Below are 20,983 nucleotides of genomic sequence, written 5' to 3'. Positions count from 1 at the left end.
AGCATGTGAATTATTATGTCTAACTTGACGATTTGGCACCTAATATGCATAAATATATTTAATTCCTATTTTTGATGATTCTATGCTGATCCTTCATTTGCTTTTGCTGATCACAATAAGAAATCAAGGGATGCATAATGTAAATGTGAAAATTATTCTCCTATTTGTAAACAGGTGAGATAGAGCAGAGCATAAATTATAGCCAAAATTATAGGTAAATTTTTCATCTCAGTGTTAACTCACCAATGACTCTAGTTGTATATGCCTATGAGGTCATATAATCAGAGAAGGGTAAGATTCTTTGAGAATCATGGTTATGCATCTTTAAATGCCAAAATAAAGATCCTTTCAAGCCTATCATTTTGTGAACATGGCACAGTCTTGGGCTGCTACTACACTGGCAACTTGTAATGCAAAATTAAACAAAGGTACATACTTCATGACAACCCCCTTTGTATGTACCCTGCAAAAGTCAACTGTATGTGTCCGTAACTGCATTTCAATCTTTCACTGGTTGGTGTAGCAGCTTCAATGTACAATCTAACTAAAATGTTTTCTAAAGCCTATTTTCTTCTACCAACTATCAATTATTTACAAAATTTTATCCTCCTTATTTCACAGAAATAGTTAAAATAAAATAGAAAAAAAAAAAGAAATTAGGGTCAGGAAAAATGCAACTTAAAGTAGAAGGGCAAAACCAGGAGAGGAATTAGAAAGCAGACTCTGGGATCTAGGTCCTTGCGCAGATACTAAAATCTTATAGGCACTAATTTGTTTCTGCACTTCTAGACAGCCAAAACAGAAAAGGAAGTGCTATCAGTTAGAGGTGCTAACTATCTAGCCATGCAGAGGAAGAAAGATTTTCCAGTTCCTTGATTCTGAATGAAATTTCCCACCTAGGATTTCACATAGGGGTGACTGAATGATGTGGTGGGCATACTATCCCTTCAGAAAATAAAATACCAGGTTATTATTGGTATAATAAATGTTTTACCTCCACTGCTATTGTGTTGAGGACTTTATATCAAAGTGCTTATCAGTGAAAGCAATTCTATGGGGGACCCAAGAAAATATGGTTCAGCAAGTAGTTTTCTGATGGCATAGCTTAGCCCAAGGATAACACCTATAATATCTATGATGAATGGATATTCTGTATCTTAGATGTTCTCTAAATTATTCTTCACAAGCATCACTTTTCTCAGCAGGACGTTTGCTAAGACCCAGGCTACAGAAACACTGAGGCTCTGTTTTATTGGCAAGGGCTTACGGTTTACAAATGCCCGAGAGAGGTATTCAGTGTATACTACTACATAAATATAGCTATTTTCGCTGAAAATTATAAAATGAAGAATTATATTTAATCATATCTATCTTGATCTGTACCTTTTCTTTTGAGTGAAGTTTCACTTTTCTTCCCTTTTCCTTCCTGAAGAGATTCTCGATTACCATGCGGGGGTTCTAAACAAAATGCAACACATAATTATCATTGATGATTTTCTTCAATATCCTGGGCTATGATTTGTAAGCAATCAAATGCTATTTCTCAAAAACAGTTATGTTTGTGAACTGCCTAAAATGGCTTAGGCCTTTACTGTGAGTTAAAATTAATCTGAAGACAGACTGTGGATTGAAATTTCTTGAATGACAACCCTGATAGTACTATTCTATTTTGTGACATTGAGAAGTGGAGTCCTAAGCTTAATATCAACATTTGGTAGTGAATTTGATTGTAAACTCTTTAGTGCAATATAGTTGTAGAATCTTAAAAGTTAGTCACAAGTCCATTTGAAGCAGATGGCTCTATTTGGATATAGTTCACTGGAATGATCCCTATACAATAAGACAACTGGGTCTGTGACGAGAATGATGCCAAAACACCTTGAAGAAGAGTTAAATAACCACATTGCTTTGCTATGGAGCATGCTTGAACTTCTATTGACCCCACACTTGGTTGCCTTGTGACTTCTACATTCCACTGTGCATTGACTGTAACTTGTAATGCAAAGGATGGTTTGGGAATATATACGCTGGGTTCCCCGGAATCTAATTCAAAAATATATTGGAAAGGGGAAAATGGGAAACTGATGAACTGGAGGTCAATAAGATGTCCCAAATTATAATCAGTTCTTTGAAAAAAATCACTACATCCCACATAATTTACCAAACAAGTTCGGTGGTCTTCCTCTCTTTGCCCTGGGCTACAGTTTTTTGTTTTTGTTTTTCCTTCATTGGAAGAATGCACATATGGGACAATTTAAATGCTTGTGATGGAGAGATCATCTGATCTAGTCTTTGTATTTAGAAGTGTTAGTTATAAGAATGTGTAAATACATAACTCATATCACTTACATTTAAACATCTCAGCTCCAAAAACCAAGATTCCATAGAAATAAGACAAGGAAAGGATTAACCTTGAAACTTTGTTAACCTCCATAAAAGGACTTCTAAACATCAAAATAGTTGAACACCAAACTCATTCATAAATAAATAAATAAATCCAACATTTGAATTAGTTCCTTTTTTTTTCTTAGAAACAAGTTTAATAAAAAAAGTCTAGATAAGCTCTTAGTTCCTTTAATAACAATACTCTGGGTAACCAACCATTGCTCTAAACTTTAGCAAAAGGCAACAGCAAAGAGGGTAAAAATAGAGATACCTAAGATGTTGAACTTATAAAATATTGTGAGCAAGTCTAATTTCTGCTGGGGATAGCATGCACTCTGCCTATTTTTAAAAATTATTTCCAAAATGTATTCTGAAATTGCAAAATATATTCCTAGCAGCATGGATAGCAAGCACTACCATACTCTGTCACACTCAGAGCTTGAGTTTTAAATTAAATTCTGACATTTGGTAGTAGACTTGATAATAAACCCTTTAATGGGACATACCTGTGAAGTTTTTCAAATTTAATCTCAAGTGCATTTGAAGCAGATATAAAATACAGAACTGTAAAAAATTAATAAACAGAAAGCACAAATAAATAGAGTCAGGAAACCAGAAGGGGGAGCTCTCATGCCCTAAGAGGACAGCATTGCCCAACAGGAGGAAGGAAGACTCCTCTTCTTTCCTGGCAAGGACTCAGCCAATGAAAAGCCATGGACTCATCAAGTACTGTGGCCCTCCCAACTTCCTTTTCCCCTCTATAGAAGCATTCTCCTTCCCTTGTCATGCGGAAACTTGCACATGGCTTGCCATGGTTGCAGACCCCGAATTATAATTTCCTGCTAATTCTGAATAAACCCATCTTTGCTGGAGAAATATCTGGCAGTCTATTTGTTTCAGGTCAACAGACTCATATACAATGTAGAACTATATTTGGACAAAATGACTTTTAGTACTTAGTGTACTATGCTTCCTTCTTTACCCTATTTCCACCCTTTTTTTTTTTTAGTAAATAATTTCTCTTTTCTTCTCAACTTTTAAAGAAGATTGTAATTGGATGTTTGCTTTGGGCTTGTTCAGAAGCCTTAGGTTTTTAGTTCTGCAAGTATGTTCTTTTGAAAAAAAACCTGTAAGTTATTTATATAAAAATAAACAAACCTGGGAACTCCCCTTCCTAAAATCATTTATCCCAGCTTCCCTGAGCTGTAAGGGCAGCGCAGCCTGTGCTATTGCCTCATCAACGTCTACTAGCACTGAGATCTCCTTGCAGTGATGCGTTGCAGTTGGAAGGCAGTAACTGGGCCCCTGGGGATTAATTCTTCTATATATTTTTAAAGATCAGGCACTAACCCGGCCCTTGGTGGAAAAAAGAGACAGATACAACCTCTCTTTGAAGCAACAATAGCTTTATTATTCATCCAATGCGCTGTATTCAAGTATACAATTTTATTTAATGTCACGAGCAAACTTAAGAAATTTAAAGACTGAACCGTGTTGTAACCAGAAATGCTAAAGATGGGTTTCAGGGAATGGCTCCAATCCACAGATACTCCTGACTGTGAGGCCGAGGGGAGGAAAGGGAGGGGAGGCCACGGCCATAGGTTAAAGGCCTAGATGGGTAACTCCAGGCTCCCTTGAGCCTCTGTGGAAACTGTCTTCCCTGGCTAAACAGCATTTTTAAGGTTTCCATTTGTCCTACAGACCACTGCTTTGTTTTTCTAACGGGGAAAGTATGTATGGTTAATTAATTGCTTTGTGCTTTATTGTTTCATGTGATAAAATATTTTTTTTAGAATTTGTGTATTTTGCCTTTAGTTAAGCCCCATTTTATTGAAGTACAATGGTCTTTAATAGACCATAATATATGTTATTAAAGTTTCCAAATGAATTTGTTTAATATAAATAAATCTAATTAAAAAAATCAGACCCATCTCAAATCTCCATGAAGTAGAAATATTATGGAGTTTAGAAATGCAATCATGACACAATATCAAGAATACCTAGGTAGACTTGTGTAACTGCACAGCCAGCTACTTACAAAGCTAAAACCAGCTACTAGAGCCACATTTGTTTCATACACACAGCACCAAACAGATCCTGGCATTCTCCCAATATCACACATTTCAACAATTGAGGATTTTAGTTTTGTCATTATACTGTCTACCACGTAACTTAATGGTCCTTAGTGGTTTAAGGTAAAAAATATTCTCTATACCAACTCTATTCATGTATGTTATATATTATAAATATACAAGTTTACTGAGATGTCAGGTGCTTGTTTCTACCCTTTTATAATCACATAGCACTGAAGAGTGACAGTTACGTATAAATTTTAGTATCTAAAGAATGCTATTGGTATGTTTCCTTATTCCTGTGGACAACAGTTTGTGCTAACTCTCATTTTCTGAAGATGGTCTTGCTTTTTACATAAACACAACTCTATCACTCTGCAAATAGACGTCTGTCCTGATCTGCTCTAAGCTCCTTCTGGTATTCTCTGCGCCTTCCCTCCTCTCATCTGTGGTCTTATTCTAATCAGTAGATCTGGGTGTGAGGACTCCACATTCCTTCCCACACAGTAAAGTACCTCCGCTTTGTGACCGCTGTGCTCTCAGTGACTACTGCTTTTCCTCTTCATCAGAGCAGACAGCTTGCTTTCATATGACTGAAATTGCTCAAAGCCTGAATCTAGATAAATGGACTGGTACTATAATTTATAATTCTTTTCTAAAATGAAAATGAGAAACTGGCAAACAGGATTAGCAATCGTTCTGTCAATCACCTGATGCTGGTTTTCCTTTTGCAGCAGGAGTTTTGGAACGCTCACGCTGACTGTGGACTTCCTTCTCTTTTTCTGGTTCAGGAGGAGGGGGGAGAGGTGATGTAGCCTCAGTTGGGGAAACTTCTTCTTTTTCCTCAGCTTCCTTTTCTTTTAATTTCTTTTTCACTTCAAAAGGATGATAAGAATGGACTTTTATTAGTGGCTCCAGACACCTACTATTTCACTTGAACTAAGATAAACCTAAATTAATATAAAACTGCTCTTACTGAATTAGGGCGAACTTCATGTTTTAGGGATCTCCTTTAAATCATTCAGTCCTTAAAACTAAGATTTGAAGTCTTCTCTGCCTGGTTAGAAATACCGTTTACCCTGCCTCTGATGGGGATGATGATGATGATGATGATGTGTGTGTGTGTGTGTGTGTGTGTGTGTGTGTGTGTGTGTGTGTGTATCAGGTGGGAAGGCTTGTTGTGCCATGTGTAAAACCAACAATCTAGAAGTAGCTGGTGTGTTGCGATAGAAAAATAAATAATTATGTCAAAATTTCCAGGGGAAAAGCAAGGTGAAAAAGCACAAAGAGAAGATGTCAGAAGGACACGGAAGGGAAAAGAAATGTGCGGCACCGACATCTAGGGGTAAATACATATGAAGCATTTAGAATGGTGCTCAGTACACAACTAAGTCTTAGCATTTCATTCTTTCATGCAGCAACTACTTATTGAATCTGAGTTGTGCCGTGAAGAAAAGGAAGGGTTATAACAAGGTAAAACTACACTAGTACTGTAGTAATAATAATAATACGAACAATGCTAGGCAGAATTGTGGTTGCCAGAGATACAAAAGTAAAACAAAAGAGAAAAATCACTGCCTTGTGAAGCTAAATAGGACAGAGTAAAGGGGGTCAGGAGTGCTGTGGGGCAGCTCTTAAAGTTTATTTAACCAGAGTGCTTTGCATGGTAGACCCGCTGAGAAGGTGGCATCTGAGAAAAGACTTGAACAGGTTCAGGGAATGTGTGCTCCAGGCAGGGCAGACAGTCAGCCCGAGGGGCTTGAGGGGCGGAGCAGGGCTGGTTCCCGAAGGTCTAGGCTCCTATCGTTGTTATGGCCCTTTGCCTTTCGGGATTCAGGCTCACCCTTCCCAGCATGCCCTCCAGACCCTCCCTGACTTCCCAGCCCTCCACCCTGGAAACGGCCGCAACTTTACCCCTGTAGCAGGGGCAGTGAATAACTGCACCCATGTATGGCTTTTTTTTTTTTGCGGTACGCGAGCCTCTCACTGCTGTGGCCTCTCTCGTTGCGGAGCACAGGCTCCGGAGGCGCAGGCTCAGCGGCCATAGCTCACGGGCCCAGCCGCTCCGCGGCATGTGGGATCTTCCCGGACCGGGGCACGAACCCGTGTCCCCTGCATCGGCAGGTGGAATCTCAACCACTGCGCCACCAGGAAAGCCCCATGTATGGCTTTTATATCCATACTCCCTTTGCCCTCAGATTATTCTTTTCAATTCAGCAAGGCAAGGAGGCTTCATTCTATTAGATTTTTTTTTTCAAACTGGATTTTTTTTCTGATTATAGAAGTGATATATAATTATTTTTTTAAAAATTCCCACAATTTAGACAAATAAGCAGAAAGAGAAATTTCCTGTTGACTCTTTGTCATCCTTCTCCCTCATCAAGGATTGTACGGCTAAAGAGAAAACCACAGGCCCCAAATGGCATCACTTGTGCTAAATAAAGCCCACGATACCAAACCTAGACTTACTACCTGCCTCAGTTGCAGTTTCTACCTTCTTCAGAAATGTAATTTTAATCAACCAGCTTGGAATTTTCTGGTCAGCGCTAATGAGGTGATCTGTCATGTGGGTCCTCTCTATATATCCCCAGCCCCGCAAAGAAGAGGCAATCTGCATGGTAAAGACACCTGCAGTTCCCTTCCTCCAAAAAGAAGATGTCCTGGCCCAAAATAAACCTTTTTTTTTTTTTCCCCTTTTGCTAATGACTTCCCTGCCCCACCCTCCTATCTAAAAAAGCCTTCCATTTGTACTGTTCCACAGAGTGCCCTCCTAGTTGTTAGATGGGATGCTGCCCAGTTCATGAATAGTTGAACAAAGCCAGTTAGAGCTTTGAATTTACTGGGTTGAATTTTGTTTTTTCTTAGCATATATTGTCAGACTCTTTTCTGTGCCTACATATTTAATAATAAACATACTTTTAAAACCAAAAAAGGACAATTTAAATATAACCTGATTTCCCCTACTTAACAGTATATTATGATCATTTTTAAACAGCAGAATATTTATAGAAGTACCGTATCCTTTTATTTTTTGTTTTTAGCTTAATCAGGATGTTTAATAGAGAGCACTGGGCTAGGTAAATGTTTATTATTTTAATGACAAACTATTCATTAAAAATAATTAACTGATTGGAATGTAAATCTTAAATAAGTGGCAGTAGAGTCTGTTAATGTAATAAGTGATCAGAATGTAAAATCTTTAAGAAAATGTTGAAGTGAGTCTGATAGCTGGCAAAAACACTGATTCTAATTGGTAGATGTTTGAAGCTACAGCCTAGAATCAGTTTGCTTTTGCCTCCCAATCAAGACCCTAGAGGTTTCCTCCCTCCTCTCAGCCTAATTTCCGAGTGTTAAATAACATGTTAAGTCTCTTATATAATATATGGGTTGATTTTTGTTTTGTCTGAAAGCTTCACATGGGTGTTTTTGGGGAGCAGACATTTTGATATGGGTGCTTGTCTAAGTGTGAGCTCCTGGGTCCCCAAGGTGACTGTGGCTTAGATATGCACTATTTTGGTGTCAGTTCACCGATACATTATAGTAGTTAGGTCATAAATCTAGGGATGGGAGACAGCATGCTACCAAGGCAGTTTTAGAATTCTTGTGATATTAAATTTGACCATTTTTTATTATACCAAGAAATTGCAGTTGTCAATATAGTCAGGGGTGATTGATAAACAAAAAGGAAAGATTTATTTCTGAATTCATTTCTCAAAGGTAAGATCTCCATTGAAGTCTGGCATTGGCAGTGTATGAGATTAAAATTCCTTTCAATGACAAATTCCAATAATACTATGAAAAGTTAATGGGCAATTACTATTGGTTGAATGAAGGAGGAGGGAGGTCGGGATGGTTTAATGTAGGTGAGATGCACCCAGGAGCAGGCTTATAAATAAGTAGTTAATAGTCAGTAAATTCATACCAACACAAGAAGATTTGGGGGGAATAATCTGCCTAGTGTTTTCATCCTAAAAGGATAATTCACTCATTGTTTCCTTATAATGCTGAGGTCAACAGATTGAAATCTATAACATCCTATAACATCCTTCTCTATAACATCCTTAATTTTAACTCTGCTATTTTTTTCACCTGAAAACAACCTTTCAGCAAGATGATCTCTTTTGATTAAATTAAATTAAAAGGAAGAAAGAAAAATCTTTTATTTAGAAACATCTGCAGTGGAAAGCTAAAATCAGAGGTAGAAGATACTTATAGATGGTATGATCCAAAGAGAAGAGAGAAATTTGCAATCGCATTTTCACTTCCTCCTAAATTCATTAAAACCACACATTTTCATTATGTAAGCTCAAAATTATAGAGAACTGTAATTACCTTTATTCTCTTTTTTCATTATTTCAGTCATAAACGTTTCCTTTACTTTTTGGCACAAAGACTGCTTATCTATGTCAGCATTAATTTTTATCAAAATGTTTTCTGGCTCCGTAAACCATTGCTCCAATAAAGGCCAGTTGTCCAAGAAGCCTACAATTCTGCAAAACCCAAATGTTATATGAATATAGCATATTGACTGAAAGATTAGAGTAACATTAAGCATGATTTATCTGATGAATGTAATGAAAAAATAAGCTGCCAAAAAAAATCTGAAAAAGCAACTTTAAGAAATCTACAGGCAATGAAATACTATCCACTTTAAAGAAGAAATCATTTAATGCTGTCTAGACATATATTTTGGGGTATATGAATGAGGAAAAGAAGATTTGGCAATTCTGTCATTTCAGGAAACCTTTAGTGTGGGTTCACGTCTCTAAGTGAAGATCTAAGGAAACATCACCTATACTCATAACAGACTAAACCCTTCTGATGGTGGCTACAGCCTGGGCCATATAGGTCATCTACTTTTTCTTAGAGAAGTTAAAGAGACCTTTGTGTAAGTATAGATGGTTCTGACTTATTTGCTTTACTCAAATATACTCTTGGAATGATTTTTGAAACAGCCTTGTCTTCCAAGAGTAGACAGGCTTAACGTAGCTCAAATTCCTCTTCCCTGGTTCACTTCATATTTTTAGAGTTCTAAAGGTTTCAAAAAATTGTCTAATTTTGTCTAATTTTTTTTTCCAATGAGCAAATCGCATACAGTTGAAAGAAGGTTTTTTAAGCATAACTTCATTTTAGTAGCACAGAAGTGGTTTTAGAATTACACTCTATAGTCTGATGCCTAGCTCTTTGACATTCCACGATCTTCCTTGGCATTTGCTGAATGAGGGCTGAATTAGGATTCCATATAATGAACTTGTAAGTTCATGTAGCCATAAAGGGAAATGTTGCCTGATTTAATTCTTTTCTTCCCAGACTATGATGACTTGCGCTCTGAATATAAAAGCTAACACATAAATATTTCACTCAACATCAAAGCTACTTAGTTTTGTTTTACCTGTAAAAGACTGAATGCTAAGAAATACATTTATTTTCTAGATCTGATGATTCCAAAGTGACTAGTTGTCAGTCTGTTCAAAGGGTAAGAAACAAGAAGCAAGACATTGCGTTTTAAACTAACCTATGCTGTATTTGATCTCTTAAATTCTGGTCTTCATCCACATCTTGGTTTTTAGCAGCTACACGTTGATTTATGTCTTCATGAGGAGTTTCACTTGAAAATGCTTCAGCTATATTATGGAAATTACTTAATTAGACAATTTGCTAAAGCAGTCAAAGTTGCAGTAGCACTGCTAAAAGGTACTGATACAAGAAAGTCAAACAGACATGGTCCTGCCTTTGGTCCAATATTAATGAAAATGTTTAACAAAATGTTGAAAAAGTATAGTTTTGGGATCAGAATTCAAATTTCCCTTGGAAATTGGGGAAAAGGAGGTAAAATACAACATTAAAGAGGAGCTGTAGTTTTAAGGTAGAGCGTCTTGGGACTGACCTTGAAGAGATGAGAATAAAAAATGATGGTTTGTCATAAATAACAAATTAGGAAACAATTAGAAAATCAACACCATGCTGTAAAAGCTAAGAATGAAATAGCAAGGTGGCCATAAAGTCAAATATGCAACTTATTTGTGGATATATTACAGTACAATAAAGCGATTAATCTTTCTTTCTAAACTTTATGATTTTTCTAGAAGAGACATAAAGGAATATACGACAAGAGACCAAAACCAAAAACGATCTCAACTTCTCTGATTGAGTCTTATTCAGGATTAAGGTGCAAAGTCCAGAGTACTCATGAATTCAGAATAAATGGAAAATCATAAAGAGGAAAAAAACCCTTGAACTAGATTAAAAGGAATTAGATTACTCAGTCAATGCAAGAGAACATTGAAGAGCGAATTAGTAGTGTTCAAGAAAATGAAGGACCTTCACAGGATATAGCAATCGATTGTTCTCCCTTTACATTCATGATAGAAAAAGAGGAAATTAAGTATTATAAGTAATTTAGAAATGACTTAAGGTATATGGGAGGATATGCATAGGTTCAATGCAAATATCACACCATTTTATACAAGGGACTTGAGCATCCTTGGATTTTGGTATCCGAGGGGGTTCTGGAATTAATCCCCTACGAATGCTGAGGGGAGACTGTATTCCATTATTTTATATTCACAACAAAACTTGTGAAGTAGGATTGTGATTCTAAAATTGTCCCAAATGGCATAGTTCATAAATGACAGAGAAAGGATTTGATTCCAGTCAATCTAATTCCAAGCCCTGAACTTCTTTTTAATTTTTAAATGATTTCTTGAACTATACCTGCCCAAAAGAATGCATACATGATTATACACCTCAATGACTTCCAAAACTGAAAACAGCACCCAGATCAAGAAACAAACATTATCAGCTCTCTCATAACAAACATATGAAGCCCCCTCATATTTCTTTACAGTCACTATAAGTGACTAAAGTTATCCATCCAGAGCCTGCACTCAAAGCCTCTCAGTACCTCTCCCCATATTATGAACACCGCTGTTCCCTCTCAGGCTGACCAATGGCCCAAGGCACTGGCTAAAAACCCAGGCAGCCACTACTCTTCCCTTCTGACAAAAGCTTATGCTCCCACACTGGCTGAACCTTCTCCTTAGGTCTCCTGGTCTCCTACCAGCTGGCTTTGAGTCTGGGCCACTCCTCTCTGCCCAGCCCTGGCAGGACTGAGGTTCAGTCTTTGAGGTCGCTTGGCTTTGGTTGCATGAAGGCTGCTTCCCTGTGATGACATCCTTCAGGCTTCCCCATGGACCGCAAGCATTGCAGGGCCATGCTGCAGGCAATGCTGGTGACTGGGCTCCCACACCCCAGCCCAGGCCTCAGGACCCCAGCCCACTTGTCTGGGAGGAGGAGAGAATAACACCTTTATTTTGAAAATCTGTCCTCCTTTGGCTTATATGACATTACTCTCCCTGGATTTTTTCCTTTCTCTCTAGCTGCTGCTTCTAAACACTTCTTCCTTTGCTCTCCCCACTGGCTGTCTTGGCTGTCATCCTGGGTATTTTTTAAAATACACTTTTCTTCCTAGATGATTTGTCTTACCTTCAAGCCCTTAACTTTAGTACACACTTCCCTCCTGACATCGAGACCCATTTATAGAACTGCCCTCTGAACATCTCAGCTTAAAAGTCCCATAGGTACCACGTACTTCAAGTTCAACATGTCCCTAAAGAAACTCTTGTGTTTCTTTCCATATTGTCTAAGTGAATGGTATTATCATTCAAAAAATTGTGCCAGTCAGCAACTTGAAGTCACCCTGTTCTCCCTGCACTAAATTCACAACAAAATGAATGCCCCCATCCCCACTGATCAGTAAGTTCTATAGTTTCCCCCTAAATAGCACCCGAAGCTGACTCTTTTTACCTTGCCTCTCTAGCTGTCTTAATGCCTTTGTTGCTTTTCAGATGGTGATAGTTTTATAACTCATTTCATTGCTTCCAGTCTCACTCCCCTTCCAATGCATCCTCCACACTGCAGCTAGAATGACCATTACGAAAAGCATATTGAATTGCATTAAATCTCAGCTTTAATAGAATTCGGTGACCTCACATGGCTTCAGGATAAAGTTCAAACACTTTAACTTGGGGCAAGACTTTTCAGCTGGCCCCTGCCTACCCTCCAGGCTCATTTCTGTCACTCTTCCACACCCTGCTGCCTCTCAGTCCTAATGATAAACTTGCTGTTCTCTAGATGGACCCTGCTTGCCGATTCCCTCGCCCTTCCTCCCTGTCTTGGTCTGGTAAATCTCTTCCCATGCTGGGCTCACCTAGTATAGCATATAAGTGACTATATTATAATAATCAGCTTACTTTTGTTTCTTCTCCCACTACATTGTCAATGACTCGAGGACAGGGACTTGCCCTTCATTTCTGTACTGTCAGTTCCTGGCATGTTATAAATGTTAGATAAATATTTACTAGTGGCACCCTTTTAGCTCCCATCACTCTATAACAGTGTTATCTGATAAGACAGCTCTTTCTGAGATGATGAAAATGTTCTGCATCAGTGCTGTCCAATATGATAGCCACTAGTCGCATATGTATATGAAATGTGGTCAGTGTGACTGAGGAACTGAATTTTTAATTTATTAATTTTAAATCATTTAAATAACCACCTGTGGCTATTGGCTGCCTTGTTGGAAGTACAACTCAATACTATAACTCCTTGGTTCCTTAGCTACAATTTCCACTAAATTCTTTGAAGGCAGGATCCATTTCTTCTTTATTACAGAATCACAGTGTCTGGCATTTAGCAAGCACGCAATAAATAATAAGTGAATATGTGAATGAACAAGGTATTTTGGAAGGATAGAACTTCATCTGTCCAAAAGAGTTCAGGTGGGGTCTTGCTTAAGATGAGGAGAGCAAATTGGCAAAGTGATCTTTCAATGGCCATTCCAATCTTATATTCTTAAAAAGAAAAACCTTAAGATATGTAAGAATCACACTTTATCTTAACTTAAAATACTTGAACATAAAAGCTGCAGATAGATTTTCAAAGTTGTGGACATATTTAGCCTACTCATTTCTGACCAAACATGTAAGAACTATAAACTCAATGATTTCATACAAATTTTTGTGATTTAGAAGAACCTAATCTAGTAGTTGGCTCAGTTCACTTCAGACCTAGAATATATATGATTAGAAATACATATAAAAATAAAAAAATTAATAGTGCTTTACCACTAAGTTCTGAGGGTAGATAAATAAGATTATTTATGTGTATATGTACAAAAAACTTGACAAAAAAAATTCTCCCTGTCGTAGTGAATAAAGGGCAATTCTGAGCCTAGTTATAAGTAAGTGGTCTAGAATTAAGAAATTAAACTAGTTAGATGCTAACATCAGCTTTGATAAATTTTCCAGAACCATTTGTCATGTAATTTTGATAGGGGATTGAAAGAACTCACACTGGATTGAGTAGATTTCTTGAAAAATTTGTGCCAATTGGTTTCCTTCTATTTTTTGAAACACACAACAAATGCTTCCTAGGGATCCTCAAGAGGGTAGGCAAAACTTCTAAGGCCCTTGTAGGATTATAATCAGCTTTCAGGGACCATCTCACCCACAGGTCTTTGTGTGTACTTAATAATTCGTCATATCTTGAAAGCAAGTCAGACTGATTTGAGTTCAGGGCCTTATTCTGTCAGTAGATGGCCATGGATTGGCAGTATTCTTTGCCAACCGTCAGATGATCCTGAACAGGGATGAGAATTTGGCTGAACAAGCAGAATCCTCACTACTGTCAGCATAGCTCCCTTGTATGGAGAGAAGTAAATTCTCCCTTTTGAGATCTGATGGACAGCATCCAGTTTAAACTACTGGGCCCAACAGCTGAAGTCATATCTAATGGCTTTGTCATTTTATTTAAGTAAACAATGAAAGGAAGATCTCAAGAGTTTACAAACTCAAAATAAGGAAGAGTGTGACCTTGGACGAGTCAAGTGCTCATGCTTTAAATTTCCACCTATAAATAAAGGCACTGGAATAGATGATCCCCTAAGTCTCTCCTAGCTGCGAATGTCATTGTGTTAGTAGTAACAGCAATAATGAAAGAATGAAGTTACCACTTGTTAAAGGGCAGTTTTCTAAAAAGGTAAAATCAAGACACTCAAACAAACGTAAAATGACATCATCTAATTTTTCAAGTAATGAGGGAACCAGTAAGGTGTGATGTTATAACTAGTACAAATGACAATCTGAATAACAGACCTATTTACAGGTAGTCAGGAGTGCTGAAATAGATGGTAATAGATGAAAGACTGGTTACTATGTATACAGCAATGTAATATTTGGAATCATCTTTTCAAAGTATAGAAATTAATTTTATCTGAATTAAATCAAATTCATTTGCATGTTCATGAACCAGAATCATTCGAATTACTATTAGTCTCCTACAATTTATAGTTACAGAAGACAATGTAACTATAACTCTCTGAAACCAGACACTCCTCAGGGTCCAAAAGACAGTACTCAACCTTCTATTGAAAGGGTATCCAATAAACTTTTGTTCATTTCAAAGTCTTCCACTATTTTTCCTAGCGGATACTATGTGTCTAGTATCATGTACCAGATTCTATCCTAAATGTTTAACATTTATCTCATTTAATGCCTGTGATATTGTGATATAATAAGAAATATATATTTGGACTTTGGCTTCTGACACAGAGCTCTGAAAACGCTTGTAATTTCCTGACTGATAGAGGTAAAAGGAGCATTTATTTTTATTCATAATATACCCCTTTCAACTTTATCTGAGTTTATGTCAAAGAGGTGACTCTTGGATGGTAGGACCTGTTGCCTGAGAAACCAAGTGACTCGAGGGCTAGAACTTTCAGTCCTACCCCCTGATCTCTAAGGAGGGGAAGGGACTAGAGACTGATCACCAATGCTCAGTGATTTAGTCAGTCATGCCTACATAACGGAACCCCCATAAAAACTCTAAAGAAGGGATTCAGAGAGCTTGTGGGTTGGTGAATGCATCCACGTGCCAGGAGTGTGGCACCCCCCGAAACTCCACGAGGATAGAAGCTCCTGAGCCTGGGACTCTTCCAGACCTTGCACTGTGTACCTCTTCATCTGGCTGCTCATTTGTATCCTTTATGGCATTCTTTATAATAAAACAGTAATAGTAAGTAAAGTGTTTCCTTGAGTTCTGTGAGTCATTATAGAAAATGATCAGACCTGAGGAGGGGTCATGGAAACCCCCAATTTGTAGTCAAGTCAGACAGGAGTGTGGGTAACCTGGGGATCCACTACTTGAGACTGGCATCTGAAGTGGGGAGAAGTCTTGTGAGACTGAGCCCTTAACCTGTGAAAACCTGTGATAACCCTGGTGAGTTAGTGCCAGAATTAGCCTAAATTATAGGACCCCCAGTGGGTGTTTTTCAAGAACTGGAGAACAGCGTGGTATGGAAAACCCACACACCTTTGGTGTCAGAAGTGTTGTGAGTAAAGAAGCAGTTTTCCTTTAATATCCAAAACAGTACAATGAAGCATTCTATTATATAGGATGTGAAATGGAGGTTTAGAAGGATGAAGTACCTTTCCCAAGGTCAAATGCCTAATAACCTGGAAAGCCAGGGTTCAAGAATATGTGCTTTTACCCATAACCACTGAATTTGTGGAATAAAGTAATATTTTCATTTCAACAATGACAAGTAGTTAAATAAACCAGGAATCTTGGCAAGACTATTTGACCCCAGTGTGGAAGGACTGCAGCCAACTGATACCTGCTCCTCAGTTAACACGCAATCCAAGGGAAGGATGTTACCAGATGCTTGCTTGCAGCACCAGTGTGGTTCATGAGTTTCATTTGGGTGGCACACCAAGATGTACTAGGCAGCTACAAGAAGCTCCTCCACGTATGAAAGCCTCGAAAAGGAGGGCGCCTCTCTGCCAGGGGGGCTGCCAAGTTGATGGAAGGGTTGAATGAGATGCTTGTAGTTGGCATGGAATTCTCCACGAGCTCCAGGCTTGGGCTTCAGTGCTGAACACTGACGGAGCCCCAGGAGGCAACTGTGCTGGACTAGGTAATTCTTTGGAAGCCTAAATGGATTCTTTATTATCCACTTATAATTGTAAATGGGAATATTCACCATTTCAGGCAAAGAAAAATAAAGAGCTCTGAATTATAGAAAAGAATATTTTAAAAAGGTGTCCAGCTTACCCATGATGTCATTCATGCGATTCAGTGAGGAATTATCTGAAATATCTAATAACATGACAAAATCCAATGCAGAAGCGGGAAGAGGCACTTCTCTGGAAGTTGTATGGTCAACAGCCAATGTGGATATTTGTGATTTCTTTCCCTCCAGTTCTATGAGGTTTCTGTTGCAGCCTGTGAGTGCTTCCTCCAGAAGCTTCGCTTGGTTTAATGTCATTGGAAAGCCATCCAGGACCCAGCCTTTATATAAAGGTATCTGACTAAATCAGGAAAGGACAAATCATTAACATTTTGATAGACACAAGTCCTTTAGGAATAATAACACAGTGAATCTTGCCTTTATCTTTCTTTCAATTTCACAGCAACCTCCTTCTGCATGAATTTTATTTCTTTACAGCCAGAATTAGGTTTCCTAATGTACCACAATCGCTCCCTTGCTCAAAATCCTTCCGTGGGTCCCTGCTGCCCTCCAAATCTATTCTAGAAGCCATAACACGGTATTTAAAATGAACTGGCCACAACTTACTTCCCTATAACTTCTTCTCTCACAATTTTGAACCATTCACTTTGAACACACCGATCTCCTCCCTGTTATGTGAGTATAAATCGTACTTCCTAGCTGGGTTCATAGGCTGTTCCTCTTTAAAATCTCAATTTCCTCATCTATACAGCGGGATAACATAACACACCTCACAAGATGCTGGTGAGGGTGAACTGAAATGACACATTTTGAGAACCCAGCACAGAGTGTAGCATATGGTGGATACTCACATCGCCAACCTGGAAACTTCTTCCTACCCCACCCAATCCAGCATGGAGTCATAACAGCCTGATCTGAACTCCTCTGGACTCTCAACCACTGCGCCACCAGGGAAGCCCCAACTCTTATCTTTCTTGACAGAAAAATCCAAGTGAGTCTTCTGTATCTCAGTTAGATTATAAGTTGCTAAAGGATACAGGTCATTTCTTTGGTTTTTGTACTCAGTGCAGCATCCTCTATAGAGAATAGGTGCTCCAGGAATTATTTTAGTTCTTTAAATTGGAATAAAACTTCAACTTTGCTCTTCCAAAACCCTTCAATGATGTAAGATTAAGATTTTGATTTTTGGATAAAAAGTTATGATTTCATTTCTTTCTCTGCTAAAACTCATTTAAACAATTAGAATCCCTTTCTAAAGGCTTGGAAGTCTGCTTTGGTGCCTGTACATGATCCTTCTATCAGTGTGGCAAGGAGGAAGGGGGGAAAACCAAAGTTCAGAGAGGTTTTATTACTTGTTCAAAGTCATAAAATTGCACGTGACCCCAAATCCAGTGATCTTTCCACAGTATCAAGCTGCCTTCAAGTCACTGCTCCTATTACCCCTATTAGGCTACGAAGAGAAAGGAAAGCCTGCATTTTGCTTTGATAATTTGTCCAGAGTGTGGTAAGCATTCTGCACAGAATGAGTTTGTTGATTCATTGGCCTCAGCTAGAGGAGAGAAATTTCTTGAGCACTTTACCAGGTCTGAGGGACCTCTTCTCCCACCTCCAGTCTCAGGAGCTACTTCAGAGGGAGGAGAAGGTCAGGGCCGCACTTGTCATGCTGTAGTGTGAGGACACCAGACAACAGGGAGTGAGGAGGCCTGGGCTTTGGCTCTCGCTACGCCACTAACCAGATACGTGACTGGATTGCCTAACTGAGCTGCCACGTGCCTTCCTTTCCTCACTGAAAAAGGATGCATTTGGACTAAATGAAAGGATGTCAAACGGATGACAGTTCTCTAACGGTGCCTCAGGGGCAGAGGGGATGACGGTAGTGGTGGTGGTGGTGGGAGGGTAGTGGAGTTCTGGGGATGGGGTGTAGACACTCCAACTTCAGTGAAACCACAGCTAAGATCTGCTTTACAGCTGATGCTTTTCATACAATTTTCTTTGAACAAGGACTCCCATGGCTTATTCCAGTACTGAAAAATGTTGCAACTATTAGAATGAGATCCCTTGCAGCTTTGAGAATAGCATCACTCACTGTAGCCCAGTTTCTTCAGTGTTGCATTCAAAGAGTAATCAGTCCAAGATACATCACAACTGAGAGGCAACTTAAATCTTCAATGAGGTCTCTTAAGAAAACTCTAAAGGGGGAGTCCATTCCAGATGCCTGGCAAAACTTCTCCAAAACCTCCTGTTCTCACATCTCTCGGTCTTAACGTTTCTCAGACAGCAGGGCTACCCCAAACCCCTCACTCACTCGAAGCTCTGCAACACCCTGCAACAGGAGCCTTGCTGATTCCTTTTTCCAGCCTGTTCAGCCTCATTTCTTTATTACACGGATCAACGGAGCACCTATGGCTTCTTTTAATTTCTCTCTTTTCTGTATTGTAAAGGAGGGCTGAGGAGAATCCTCTATCCTTAGAAAGGAGGAATTATAATATTATAGCCTACTTAAATCTTGTCTTTACCCTTATTGCACATCATCTCTGTGCTATGCATATATGTGAGTCCTTGCCTGTGAAACCTCTACTTTCTCATGGCCTTCCTACCCTGCACTGCCCAGCCTTTGGGTCGCAGGGTTCACTCCCTCCTCCAGAAACACAAAATGAGGAAGCACACTGGCCCGTGACCACATAGTTAGGGTCTCTCTTCTCCAAATCCCTTGGCTTTCCCAAGTATCTAATTTCTCCTTGAATTCCCCACACAGGATAGAACTTAACCTGAATTCACATCTGGGTGAATGAAGTCAAAGTTGGTAAAGGGTGGGGCGGGGGAGTGAAATATAGACATGTAACTCACAAAATTTATCTTTATCTTGCTGTGTTTTCTTAGGTAAATTCATTAGATGCTGAACATAAAAATATTTCTGTATTATTCTTTATACAACTCTATTTGATAAAGAACATATTAAACAGATATAAAAGAGAAAAGTGTGATACATACTTAATAGCATTTACCATGATGCTGACTAGCAATGTATCAGATATGCTCTTTCCTTTCTTCAGCAACTTTTCTGATTTTGCACCAAGCTGAGCGCGCACAGTGAGCTGTGAAAATAAACAATGGTAGGGGACAGCTAACTTAAAAGTCAGATTCCAAATATTTGGAGGGAAAAAGATTAAATGGTCGTGTTCTCTGGTGAAGACACTTGTGATCGTTTAGCACAATTTTGGAATCAGCCAAGCGTTTAAGGAAAATGTATATGCAGATTTCGGGGCTCCTCCTCTGACTCCCTCCTTTCCAAGATCTTCCTCTTTAATGACCAGCTGCTCTGGCATCCCCAAACTTCACTCTCTAATATCTTAAATCAAAGAGATGAGGGCTTTCTTCTCGAGTTCTAACCACTCACGGCACGCAGATGCGGCATGTCCTCTGGGGTAACTTGCATAAGCCTGGCTTTTGCCCACTGAAGTTTTCTTCTGTCAATGGTCAAATCCCATATATTTTCTGCCTGGTTTTTGCTGTTTGCTTTTTTGCTGCCTGCTTCAGGCCCTCAGATAATTAGCTTTTGTATTTTGTCCAGCCTTTATATTGTTATCTGTAGGAAGGCTAGTCTAATTAAGCTACTTCATATCCACAGGAACATCCCTAGCACCTATTCTGAAATAGAGTCAGCCACCAGAGTGAACATTTTATGAGTCAAATGATACTCTGTCTCTACTGAAAACCCTGCAAAGGCTCCTCCTTTACTCCCAATGTCCTCATCACTGCCTATAAGGCTCTGGCTGCCCTGATTCTTCTCCCTTTCCACTCATCTCTCTAACCTCATCCCTTCTCTTCCCCCACCTTGCTGGCCAACCATCTTTCTGCTTCAAGGCTGTCATCCAGCTATTCTGGCAGCCTGAAATGGTTCCCCAGATCCAGTGGGTGATTCTTTCAATCTGCTTAAATCTTACTCTCTCAAGGTGATCTCCTTACCCTCCTTTTTCTTTTTTGATGGCATCATCACCATCTAATGGTTCATATAATTCATTTATTTGTGTGTTTATGGTTTATTATCTCTTTCCATCTTTTAGAATGTAAACTCCATAAAGTCCAGGAACCCTGACTTTTTGGTTCACTGACACACCCACTCCCCCTTTACAACAACGCATGGAACAAAGTATGCCCTTTGAACTGAATTGAATATGGAATTTGGGGGATTTGTAACTCAATAAATGTAAACATAAAACTATACTTAGTCTTTCTGTGAATTTACATTTAAAATACACAGGTAAAAATTATAAGTCCCCCTTTATTACTTTCTCTAAACCCATTTCTCTCCCATAGGTCATCACATTTACAGGTTGCTATATATTCTTCCAAAATTTTTTCTATCTTTAAGCAGTTTTGAAATCTAAAATATTATGAAACTGGTTTCCTTGATGAAACAAACAATAAAAGTAATCAAATATACTTTTATTTATTTACTTCCATTTTATTTAATAAAATCCCACTTGATTAATCTGAC

At 38.7% G+C, this 20,983-nt stretch overlaps 1 protein-coding gene across 1 annotated transcript in view; it reads right to left on the bottom strand.

Moving 5' to 3' along the window:
- SPEF2 (sperm flagellar 2) overlaps nucleotides 1-20,983 on the bottom strand; it is a 172,611-nt gene that overhangs the window by 84,890 nt on the left and 66,738 nt on the right. The window contains exons 14-19 of the mRNA XM_065873225.1: nucleotides 19,477-19,580; nucleotides 16,569-16,825; nucleotides 9,973-10,081; nucleotides 8,790-8,947; nucleotides 5,168-5,332; nucleotides 1,384-1,458 (exon numbers count right to left, since the gene is read on the bottom strand). Coding sequence (XP_065729297.1) covers nucleotides 1,384-1,458; nucleotides 5,168-5,332; nucleotides 8,790-8,947; nucleotides 9,973-10,081; nucleotides 16,569-16,825; nucleotides 19,477-19,580 — 868 coding nt within the window. The remainder of the gene's footprint in view (nucleotides 1-1,383; nucleotides 1,459-5,167; nucleotides 5,333-8,789; nucleotides 8,948-9,972; nucleotides 10,082-16,568; nucleotides 16,826-19,476; nucleotides 19,581-20,983) is intronic.

The sequence above is a fragment of the Phocoena phocoena genome, chromosome 3 (genome assembly GCF_963924675.1).
Source record: "Phocoena phocoena chromosome 3, mPhoPho1.1, whole genome shotgun sequence".
NCBI lineage: Eukaryota > Metazoa > Chordata > Mammalia > Artiodactyla > Phocoenidae > Phocoena > Phocoena phocoena.
Note: the sequence above shows the minus strand (reverse complement) of the source record. Positions and strands in the feature narration are given on the sequence as shown.